General features: G+C 37.7%; 1 protein-coding gene and 1 non-coding gene across 2 annotated transcripts; one reads left to right on the top strand and one right to left on the bottom strand.

Annotated features, from left to right (window-relative positions):
• Positions 1-2826: 2826 nt before the first annotated feature.
• On the top strand, positions 2827-2900 carry TRNAV-AAC. The gene has a single exon. It is a non-coding gene; the product is annotated as a tRNA-Val (tRNA).
• A 632-nt stretch (positions 2901-3532) lies between these two features.
• LOC122071551 (probable indole-3-pyruvate monooxygenase YUCCA5) lies at positions 3533-5790 on the bottom strand. The gene is made up of 3 exons (XM_042635922.1): positions 4930-5790; positions 4449-4820; positions 3533-4063 (listed from the first exon to the last, which is right to left on the bottom strand). The coding sequence occupies exons 1-3, from the start codon at positions 5593-5595 to the stop codon at positions 3839-3841; spliced, it is 1263 nt and encodes a 420-aa protein (XP_042491856.1). The 5' UTR covers positions 5596-5790; the 3' UTR covers positions 3533-3838.
• Positions 5791-12314: the final 6524 nt, after the last annotated feature.

Genomic DNA, 12314 nt, shown 5'->3' with positions numbered 1-12314 from the left:
AGTTGATTGAGATGTAATTATGAGACTTCAATTTTTAGAGTGCTGGGATTTGTGTTCTTCCCTCTTTTATTGACTTTCTTAGGTAAGTGGTGAAACTTGCTCACAATTAACACATGGGTTCAATTCAAACTAACTGATCTAAGAGGGACACAAGTGCCAAAGGTGAAGGGAGGATGCGACCCCAGGCCATTAGAGCAAACAAGTGCCAGTGGTTTTACCAGATAATGGCTGACACCTCCAACAAAATACATGCCCTGGAAACCCTAATTCGCTAGTGGGTTTTACTCAGACAATGGTGTAGCCTAGGATGTCATAGGCAGCCCCTCCAAGTCCTGGGTCAACTTGACTCAGATACCTTGCTTTCCGGTGACGCAGTTGAAAGTATGGGTGCTAGATTTCATTCTAGTGCTAACGAATTCTCGAATTAACAAGGTTTAATACCTAATTCTGAGATAAGAAGAGCAATAAAATGAATTTATTTTTTCATAAACTTCAAAATAATTTTACTAAGGCTGTTTTTGGTATGATTTCTATTTGTATTTATTAAATATTTTTTAGAAATTATTTATGACAATAAATTATGGACCACAAATAGTATTCAATTGGTTACTATTTGTAAAATAGATTATATAATGAGAAAAAAGGTTTTAGGTTTCACCTTCAGCTTTAAGCTTCGAGCAAGAGAGATGATAGGATTTGAGGTTTTTTATTTGAAAAGTATAAAACATACTGAAGTTACCTATTTACCTTTGATTTTGAGTAGTTTAGCACACATGCTCATTTAAGGTAACGTAAAAATCAACATAAATGATTTGTTGCCACAAATCACAAATTGCTAGGGAGTAATTTGTGATTTGTGATTTATTCTAATTTATTATAAATAGAAATAAGTACTTTAAATTATACCAACACTTGTAAAAATTGAAATAAGTCAAATAAATAGTCCAAACAGAAATCAAACCAAAGAGAGCCCAATCCAAAAGGAACTTTATATAAGTAGGTTAAATCACAAAGAAGGAAACAAAAATATCGGTTATTAAAATAGGAAACTAGCAAAATTAGAAAAAAACAATTTGCGTAAAACTTCGGAGGCCTTGAACACCCCTTAATTTTGCCTTAATCTAATTGTAGAGCAATCGTCCAGTTGTAAAAAATAGACGATCGTTAATTATGGTTCCGTAACTCCATCCAAGTCAAAAGTTACTGTCCTGTTTATCAAGTGAACTTTTACTGGTCTTGCCAATCCATAAATTCTTACGAAATCTTGATTTTTGGCCTGATCGGGTGGACTTTTGCTGATCTAGTCAATCCATAAATTCCTCCAAAATCTTCTTTGAAATCTTCTCTACATCATCTAGTTTGTACAAAATGCATACAATTGCATGAGAGCTCATTAAGGATTGAGAATCCAAGGAGAAAGAAGCTGATCATCTCCCCACATGTGTTCCTTTCTTGGTTTCTGTGAAGACTAAATGTGATGTTAGAGGGGTCATGGATGCCACTGATGCTTCAAACAAAAAGCATGTAGATGATCCATAGAGAAAAGACACTGGAACACAGTTGTAATCTATGTTTCAGCCTCGAAGTAGCTTGAAAAATCCAGACACTTGAAACCAGTTGAGAAAAAGAAAGGTGTTGCAAATGATTTGCACATAGTATGCCCATCAAGGATTGAGATAAGACTCATATCTATGGTTTTTTTGAATTTTTGACTGTGTGTGTGGGTGGTAAGAAAATGCATGGTTGATTGTGGGTGGGTGAGGGAGAAAGAATTCAGAAGATTTCTACAAAAATCTCAAATTGAAAGGTGTGTGAAAGGCAAGGAAAGTGTTGGTTCTTAGCTTCACCAAAAATTAATTAGATGGACCGAGTTTCCCTAAGGTCACGATGAATTCATTCACTGCGTGTCATTTGGGCCACTTGAGGGGGGGAAAGAGGGGGAACGCAGGATCTTCTACACTTGGATTGCACGGTGAACTCACGGTCAAGGGAAATTTTGTCTGAATTGGATTGTCCAAAAAAAAAAAACATTTTTGACTTCTTTATAGATGTGTTTTGTAGATGAAACTGTCGAAGGGGCTTAGGCATAGGGAATTCTCTGTTACAAGCTTTTTAGACTCTTTGGGTCATGATTACACTCTCAGCCCCTATTGACGAAGTCAAATTTACCTTTTCCATTGGTCTTCACTATCAACAATCTCATGATGCGTGAAAGAAAATTCGGTCCTTTCTTTATTTGAAATTTAAGAATGAGATGCCTACAGATATATTGATGATCATCTATAAGTCATCATATACAAAGAGTTGCATATAAGCATTAAGCATACTAGAGCACTGTTTCACAATGTTTAGAAATGAATTTTCATGTTTTTGGGAACAGAAACAGATTTTTGGGTGTTTGATAAACATGTTTCTTGGATCGATTTGTGCACACATTGTTGTTTGATAACTTGCTTTCACTTTTGAGCTTAAAAAATTCCATTACTTTTGAGCTTGAGAAGAATCATGATTCTCACTTTTGGGTTTTTTTATCGGGCGCAAATCCACAATTTATTACTTTCACTTATTTCTATAAACGACGAAACAAGTTACTTGTTTCGTCACAACCGTTTCTTGTAACATATTTTCATAAACTTCTATTTATGTTTCTAAAAACAGGTGGAACGAAACAAGATTTTCAAATGCTTTTTACCCTGTTTCTCCATTTGTAGGAACAGATAATTGGAGAAATGCATTTTTAGGAATGTTGTCAAATGGCGCCTAGGATTGTAGGATCTCCTAAAAGAAGGTTATATTAAATTACTTTTCCGTGAATCCAACTATCCTGGTGTCGTGGTGTAGTTGGTTATCACGTCAGTCTAACACACTGAAGGTCTCCGGTTCAAGTCCGGGCGACGCCATCAATAGATTATAATCTTTTTCCCAAACATGGGTGTGATTCCATTGTATGATTCCAAGTTCTTTCTTCATCTTGTCCTTCCCTTTTTAGTTTACAGATAATTTTGTTGATAAGTTACAGCACTTTAAATACAGGCAGCATTAGCATATCATAGTCTGATATATTTAAAGAGAACAGCAACCCACTGCCATAATCTCCACTTAAATCGCAGATCCACAGGATTAAGCCATCCTTTAACCCTTCAAACAAAGAGTATTGAAAGAAAATAAAGGACTTCTAAGAATCAAAGATGGACTTGAGGTCCCTCATGTTAATGAGCCTTACCTCTTGGATGCTACAGGTGTGTTGCCGACACATGAATTTCAACCATTGGATCCAGGGGATAAAACAAGAAAGTGCTACTTGTATGTAACCCATCTAGTGAACTGTAAGAACAAATGAGTTATTGGACCACTGACCAATGTGTGGTATTTAGGGTGTAGGTTTCATTTGAGGATGATGGACCTCAGGTAACATCAGAACACATATTTCTCTTTAATACCTCCTCTGTAACAAAAAAATGAAAGGACCATCTCTGTAATCTGCCAATCAAAGAATATGAGAGAGAGAGAGAGAGAGAGAGAGAGAGAGAGAGAGAGAGAAGGATACTTTCTCATTTGACTTGATCATTTAACAAAGTATACAAAATTTGGAAATTAAGAAGCCACATCTTCCTCTATACACAAAATGCCCAATTTTGTTTATAACTTGGGCTTGTGGAGAGGGCTCACTGTGCTAACTGTTTCTTTTGCTGTTCTCTTTCCTATTATACATTATTATTTGTACACAATTGATCTCTGTCTGGCTACCTGAATCAAGAAGGATCGATCGGTTTCCGACCGAGGGGAAAAAAAATAAAAATGGTGGTGAATCTTCATGAGGGATAGAAGCAATGAATGATCAGAACTGTGAAGAACATCTTCTATGACAAGCAATTGTCTTCTTTGTTTGCTTTGTTTCTTCTTTCCAGGCTTTGCCAATGTCTTGTGCTATTCTCATAGCATCAAAGGATGCACCAGAGAGCCCTCTCTTTGTGAATCCAACAGCATAAAGCCCAGCTTTCCCTTTCCACCCATTTGGGAATGGAGCCTTTGGAAATCCGTTCTTAGAGAAAAATTCATTATCCTGTAAAAAACACAGGTACAAAATAACATTAGCCCATTTTTCCACCTATATGGATTTGTTTATGGATAAAAAAGGAAAGCAAATTATTACAGAAAAACTCATTAAAAATTCTAAAAACAGAGAAGAAGCTATTGAACTTTGTTTTATTAAGGTGTTTTTTCTGCATCCTATCCTATCACAATTATTACCACCAAACACTATCTAACCACCTATTACTGTCTAAATCTTTGTAAGATCAAGAGTATCAAAATCAAATCCAAAAGAAAAGGGAAGAAAATATCTGACAAATAAGGTATGAATCTAACAAAAACCAAACTTGCTGAACTGTCATATAAATCCAAAACAGGGGAAATTTTTATAAGAGAGAATATGAACATCTTCGAACCTGTAGCCAAGAAGGAACATTGCTGCGATAGCCAGTAGCGAAAACTACTGCATCCACTTCAATATTTTGTCCATTAACAAGCTCAACTCCACCATATGAGAACCTTTTGATTCCAGGGACAACCTTGATATCACCAGATTTGATCTTCTCTAATGCACCAATGTCCAAAACAGGGGTCTTTCCTTGAGCATTCTTGAGCTCTAAAGGACCCATTGCTGGCCTTTTTAGTCCATATTTCTCAATATTCCCAAGCACAAGCCATGCCATTATCAGCAACATCTTATCAGCGAGCCAAAGTGGAAACCTTTTCATCATCATTGCTGCCAATCCAAATGTAGATTTCCCAAGAAATTCCCTTGGCAATACATGAACCTGATCATTGAAACAAGATTCTGTGAGATAATTTGAGGGAAAAAGAACTCTCACTGTTACTGTAAATTTGATCAACTAAATGAACAAGTAAGGAAGACTCAAGACTCACCGAGCTGCGAACCACCATGGATGGTAGAGCATTGTGATTGCAAAGATCAAGACTAACTTCCATGCCAGAATTGCCACAGCCGACGACTAGTACTCGCTTTCCTCTGTAATCCTCCCCTGACTTGTAGTGGCAAGCATGCACAATTTCACCACCAAACTCAGACATGCCTTCAATTTCAGGCATCACACACTCTGCATTCTCTCCTGTGGCTACAACCAACCACCGGCAAATGTACTCAACCTCATTGCGGCCGGAGCTGTGGCTGGTGGAGACAGTCTTCACACGCCATAACCCACTAGTCTCATCGTACTTAGCAGACTGAACACACTCATTGAATCTTGGGTTGATCTCAAATTTCTTGGCATAGGATTCAAGGTAGTTAATGAATTGATTCTTGGTTGGATACTCAGGGAAGTCCTTTGGGAATGGGAGCTTAGGGAGTTGGCAGAATTGCTTAGGAAGGTGAAGTTTGAGGCGATCATAGGTGCGTTTCTGCCACAGAGAGGCAATGCAGTCTGCTCTTTCAAGAACTACAAAGGGTACCCCTTGCTCTTTGAGGCAAGCACCAACAGCTAGTCCAGAAGGGCCAGCTCCGACGATGACCGGACCATTAACCCACACAGTCCGGCGAGCGAAGAAGTCCTTATGATCGGAGACACACAACATTTTCAAGGACTAATGGCAGTTAAGAGTACTAGTGTAGCAATATTTGGATGTGTACACTAGGGAGGGAAGTTTGAATTTCTTGGGTTAAAGGTGAACGTGACAAGAGAGATTGAAAAGAGAAGAGTATTGGGTATATTGGTTATGTTTGTTTGTAATTGAGGAGAAGAAAATTGAAGAGAAGAGAAGAACTGAAGAAGACTTGTTGTGAAGTAATGTGAAGGTGGAAGGATGGGGTGAAGGGGTTTAAATAAAGGGTGGTGGCCATGAGAGTTGCATGTGATGAGAAGCCTTAAGCTCCCCTCAAATGATAGAAGCCATAGGATAGGCCGCCTTCTTTTTTATTTTATTTTATTTTATTTTAATTGAATTAATTAATCCACTATTATTATTATTATTATTTTATTTCTTAGTAACTCCCATGAATTTTAATTAATTAGCAATTAAGACTAAGAGGGAGGGTGAAGAGAAGTTGGTTTCTGTCTACCCTTTTATTCAAATTTTTTTATGAGGAAAATTCCACATTCATAAGATTTGAAGGGCTTTTCTGTGATTCTTTTAATTATAATTTTAGAGATTTTTTGTAATTATTGTGCATATGTAGAATAGAGTGAATATATAAATAATATAAATAGATCACCCACAATCTTCCCTTTGCGCCCCAGATTTGTAGGACTCTTCTATTCAATGCCGAGTGGACCTATGGGTTTAAACTTAAAACTCTTATCCCTAAAAGCTATTACAAAAATCACATAATTACAAAAAAGGGCAATTTAATTATAAACAGCTAATGCGTTTTCACAAATATGCCTGATTTCATCAAATCCGTCCGAATATTGGTTGGCAATTGGGCCCCCAAAACAAGCGGCTGCGTTTTCAACAAATAAAATTAAAATAAAATAGAATATATTTTATTATTGCCCTTAAATAATTATTACCAAGATATTAAATAAGCCACATTTAGTTCATATTTACAAGGTGGAATTTGGTGAAGGGTAAAGTTCTCCCCTTGTAATCAAGTGGTTATGGGTTTGAGTATGGAAAATAACCTCTCTTATTTGAAGCGGGGTTTGGGTAAAATTTCGTTGAACCTTACCTTGGTAGGAGTCTTGTGCACTAGATATTCCTTTTATTTATTTATGGGGTTGAATGCGAATCATTTAACTCTCACTGAAAGCAGTTATGAGCACTAAACACCCCGTATGAGTGGCCCAAGATACCTAGTTGGAGTCAATCTTAGAACATTCGAGTTTCCGATTCGTACTAAGTTGGTTTCTTACCAATTGCGCTACCCTGTTGGATTCATTTTCTTTAGTTCATATCGCTCTTCTATGTTGTAAATAATTAATGGGCAATCAATTGCATGATCAAGACCCTTTGATAGGCATAATGGTCCATGGTTTGTAGATAAGGTGGTGCCAATTCTAGCTATATGAGAACTTCACATCATGAGAGGATGAAATTTTGGTTGAATCTATGATAATCAATGAATTTTGGTGAGCCCCAATATATAAATTCGTGAGACACATGTGTGGCTTAGGTGGAAGGTACATTGACCACCATGGACTTGAGATCGTGTGTTTCAAGTGTCTTCATATCCTTACTATGACTACGAGAGAGAGAGAGAGAGAGAGAGAGAGAGAGAGAGTTTGGGATTGGAGCTCATTGGAATATAGTGGGTCCCCCCAAGAATTTTATAGCCCTGAAAAAATATCTCTTTCTCTGATGTCCATCTGGCAAGACGTAGTTGCTGATGAGGATTGGTGCAATGTGCCCACGTGGCGTAGGTGAACAAGTTGTGTCGGCTTGGGTGGGAAGGGGCTTGAATTGGACCTGGACCCCCCACATTCCTACACGGCCTCTCTCTCTCTCTCTCTATTGGGATTGCAACTTGGAATGATGAACGGCCTTTATGACCCACAAAGCCCATTCAAACATTGCCAACCATTTTTTCACACCCCATTGGGCCATCTGTAACAACTTCAGCAAACTTTTCATATTTAGGGATCCAACTGATGAACCAAGAAGCTGTCTTCTCACTAGCTAGGGTTACCTAATTCCAACTGAACCAAGAAGCTGTTTTCTTTCTAGTTAAACTATGTCACTAGGTCAATAGCTACCAGTTTAGGGTTACCTAATCACTATTAGACAATGAGTAACCACTTGTGAGAACAAGAAGAAGCTAGAAGACCCTAAAGTACTGCTAAAGTACCTTAAAGTTCGAAATGCCAAGTATCTTACAAGCGAGTTCCCTCCTTGATTAAGGGGGTAAAGTGTGTGTGTCTTTTTTTTATCATTTCAAGTCTATGTTTAGGTCATTCCTATATTCTGCAATGATATTGACTATGGATGACCATGGTTGTTGGGGTTTAGGGTTCAGACTATATATGTGTTGTAAAGGTTTGTGCAGGAAAGGGTTGAGTACATGGGGGCAGGGTCAGTAATCTTGGTAAACCCCACCACCTTGGTGTTTGGAAGTGTGAACTCATGGGGGCAGGGGGGGAGGAGAGGAGGAAAGAGGGAGGCATGTGCATGAAACCATGGTTTCCCAGAATCTCTCCTTTTCATGTAAAGTAGAGAGAGAGAGAGAGAGAGAGAGAGAGAGAGAGAGAGAGGTGTTTTGGCGTTTATGAGGTTTGATTAATTTAAATGAGTTTTAAGAAAGGTCTTTGGAATGAGTAGTCGAACCACATCATCAAGCATGACAACTTTGTAATGGCCACCCCCCAAGGAAATTTAAAAGAAGCCTCCAAATGCAACATAGAGAAGGGATATGAGCTGAGAAAGGATGAGATATATACTAGTGTCCATGCATGATCTAATAGGGATATGTGCTTTTATCTTCCCCAGCCTTACAATGCCGCCCAAGCCAGCTTTTGGTGGCCTCTCTCGAGGCCATATCACAGCTCCTTCTCAATTGCTTTAAGGATGAGAGAGAGAGAGAGAGAGAGAGAGAGAGAGAGAGAGAGAGAGAGAGAGAGAGAGCTTCACACTATATTGCCTTTATTTTAAGCAAAAGTACCTTAGGAGGGCTTTGCAGTTGCATTCTGTGGTCGGTGTTTAAACTATGAAAAAGTCTATTGAAACCTATGATAGGTTTGATCACGCGTAAATGAGGAAAAGTTCAAGAGAGATGAAATCATTAGGATATCACAAGCTTCTTAGAACCACCATTGCCACCTCTCTTGGACCTAGTAGTGTAACTTATTGAATCATGGATTCCCCATCAAGAAAATGTTAATTTTTGTTGTTTTTGTTGTCACCATTGTAGAAGTTGAATATTATGGGTGGTAGATAACATTCAAATAAATGCAACCTAGTTAAAGTACTTTGAGCTTGGTCCCAAGTTAATTATTTTGGGAGGGGATAAGATCTGAAAAATGCTAGTCAATGACATAGTAGGATTTCTTTTAATGTTATAGGCAATAATAATAATAATAATAATAATAAAAAAGGAATAATAATTTTACAGAGAATGAAGTTTTAATTTTCTAAGAAGACAAGCCAAAACAACAAAGAACCTTTCGAGATAATACCTAATATGGCTTTTGAAGATGAACGAGGAAGAGAAGTGGCTCTTCTATAAAATTTATTTGGATAGGACTGATTATTCTATCTCTCATTGTTATTGTAAAGTTAATGTAGTGATTGATGGTCTTGCAAAGCATACCGCAAGATCTTCATAGATTTGGGTCAATCCACCAGATTTTTCATCTTGTGATACAACCTGGGATACTCAATTGAGAACCTACTATCGGTTTAGCTGAATGCTATGTCTTGTGTGTCAAGATTCCATTCTGCTAATGACATTGTCGAAGGTGGAATGATTCCTTGACTTATATGTTTTATTTTTGGCATGTTGGCCTCTTCTTGCATTTTTTTTCTTTCATTACAACATTAATAAATTTCTTTGCTGATTCCGAGCAAATAAAAAAGAATGAGGAACATCCTATTCAACTTCGAATAGCCATACTACAAAGTCCAAAAATCGTCCTTTGAAGAAAAACAACTTCAAGACATAAAATGATATTTTTTTCTTACTCTTTTTAATAGATAATATCAGTTTATTTTCAAAAAAAAAAAAAAAAAATGAAAAGGAGTGGGAGGATATACAAAAATCTTAATTGTACAGCTCATTAGGAGCAACTCAAAAGAATTGGATTCAAAGAGAAGGGACTACGCAACATCCAAACAAATACAAACATCACTATAATAACTACCACCAAAGCCTTACCACATCAGCGACAACTAAATGTCTTCCATGAAGCCAAATAGCTTGGATGTCCAAATTAGTAATGAGGAATAAATTTACTAGTTCATGGACCTTCAAGAGTGGACACCTTGCATTTTAGTGATAAAGCAATCAAAGATAACAATATTTGATAGTACTGATTAGTTGAATCCAAGGATCGTATCTTTGATGTGTAGGTCATATGTTTAGGTAGATAAGTTTTGGATCGGCTTAAGAAAAGGCTTCAATTGTGGAAAAGTAGGTTGCTCTCCGTTACTGGTAGACTTGAGCTTTTTTGTTCTGTTATGCAAGCTTCATTTCCTTATTGGTTAGATGTTTTTGGGCTTCCTGTCTAGTTAAAAAAGATTGAGTCTCTTGTGTGTGCTTTTCTATGGATAGTTGGCTGTCTGAGAATGGTGAAGGAGTTTAATATGGCTGGTCTTTTGAAGCTAGTTTGGAGGATTGTTGTTAAGGAAGATAATTAATTTGTGGGTTCGTTGGATTCATTCTAGATTATTTATTTATTTTTTGCTTAACGACAGCAAGAATATATTAAGAATGAATGAAAAAATCAAGGCTGAAACTGTACAAGAGAAATAAAAGAAAGTTTAAACAAAACTCAGCTCCCTAATCTACCTTCGGCATTGCCATTAGCAGAAGAGGAAGTCAAGACTAATGGAAAGAATATGAAAATCGAAATCTTGGTTTCCCAATTGCATCCCATTCTGTCTCTTCATTTGTGAATCTTGGTTGCCTATCCCATATTGTCGAGATTCTATTAGCCACTGCATGCTTTGCCAAATTATCAGCCACAACGTTCACTTCCCTAAAGCAATGCTGAATCCTCCATTAAATGTTGTCCAACTAGTTTTCTGTTGCAAATTTTCTAGGAAATTTTCGAGAGGAGTGCTTTTGAAGTGCTAGCTTCATACTTGACCTTAAGGGAAAAAAAAAAGAGTGTGATACTAATCACCAACAATTAAATCCATGACAACAACAATAATACTAGAATTAATAATAATAATTATAAAATAATAATAGTTGTAGTAGGACCAACTTATGTTTTTGAGCTTCAAACTAATCACATTTTATTCAAAACTTGCCAACAATTGGTCCTGACCATGCTTCGGTCATACATGGCTGAAACAAAAATTAACAGCCAGCTCCTCGGTGCTCTATATTCATGCTGAAGCTCTAGGGCTTTAGGTAGAGCCAGAGTATAGAATCATCGTGCTCAACTACTGGATGGGTGGAAACATCTTAACTATCAATCATAGAAAAGGGTGAGCCTGTTAGAACAAACACCAAGAAACACGAATAATAAAGAGACAATAGATCCGTACGACACAGAGATTTAACAAGGTTCACACACTAGGGTGGTGTGCTACGTCCTCGGGCGAAGAAGAAGATGATTCACTATGCAGAAGAGAGATTTACACCCTAGCAGCGGCAAGAAAAAACTCACCCTGAAACAGTAGCTGCGTGAAAACCCTAGAATACAATGACTTTCTGAACAAGCAACAGTACATTATATATACTCCAAAAACGTGGGTCGACCCATCGGGTCACGGTCGAACCATACAGCGGGGGCTACGCCCCCGCACCCCCATACGAGATCAATGATGGGCTCTAGGCTTGGGCCTATTGTTCCAACCCTTCTGCTTCCATCACAAATCTCAGAATTTTTTCATTCGGGTCGCCACCAAAAAATTTCGGATCGGGTCAATCTTCAAAACGGGTTAAGAATTCGAGACAAACTTAACAAATCTCCACCTTGCCTTGAATTCTCCTCCAACAGATAAACAAATAGCTAATATCTTCATCTTCTCCAATAGCCCTCCAAAGGGCTGAACTCAAACACGACAAACACCAAGTAAGTTCAAGCAATGCTCAAACTTACCAACACATAATGGCTTAGTCAACATATCAGCTGGATTGTTTTCAGTACCAATCTTCAACACTTGAATATCACCTTGAGCAATTATCTCTTTTATGAAATGATACCGAACATCAATGTGCTTTGTCCTCTTATGATACATTGAATCTTTAGTCAAGTGAATAGCACTCTGGCTATCACAATGGACAACAGTCACCCCATGATCCATGCTGAGTTCTCCCAACAAACCTTTAAGCCAAATAGCTTCTTTAATTGCCTCAGTCACTGCCATATACTCTGGTTCAGTGGTAGATAATGCAACTGTAGCTTGTAAAGTAGCTTTTCAACTAACCGTACTTCCTCCAAGAGTAAATACATAGCCTGTGAGTGACCTTCTCTTGTCAAGATCACCTGCATAATCTGAATCAACATAACCAGATAAACTATCACCATTCCTCCCAAACTCCAAACAAACACCAGAGGTCCCTTTCAAGTACCTAAATATCCACTTCACTGCTTCCCAATGAGCTTTACCTGGACATGACAAATATCTGCTCACCACACTGACTGTAATATCCCACTTCTTAAACCCGGTCTGATTTCGCGGTTGAACCG

The sequence above is a fragment of the Macadamia integrifolia genome, unplaced genomic scaffold, assembly GCF_013358625.1.
Source record: "Macadamia integrifolia cultivar HAES 741 unplaced genomic scaffold, SCU_Mint_v3 scaffold_260A, whole genome shotgun sequence".
NCBI lineage: Eukaryota > Viridiplantae > Streptophyta > Magnoliopsida > Proteales > Proteaceae > Macadamia > Macadamia integrifolia.
The sequence above is the reverse complement of the archived record's forward strand: the minus strand, read 5'-3'. Positions and strand labels throughout refer to the sequence as shown.

Bases quoted from the DNA above. Each gene is read 5' to 3' on its own strand.
- LOC122071551 (XM_042635922.1), bottom strand. From the start codon at position 5,595: ATGTTGTGTGTCTCCGATCATAAGGACTTCTTCGCTCGCCGGACTGTG. The intron at 4,821-4,929 runs GTGAGTCTTGAG...TTCAATGATCAG, and splicing joins CCATGGTGGTTCGCAGCTCG to GTTCATGTATTGCCAAGGGA. The intron at 4,064-4,448 runs GTTCGAAGATGT...TGTTTTTTACAG, and splicing joins ATGTTCCTTCTTGGCTACAG to GATAATGAATTTTTCTCTAA.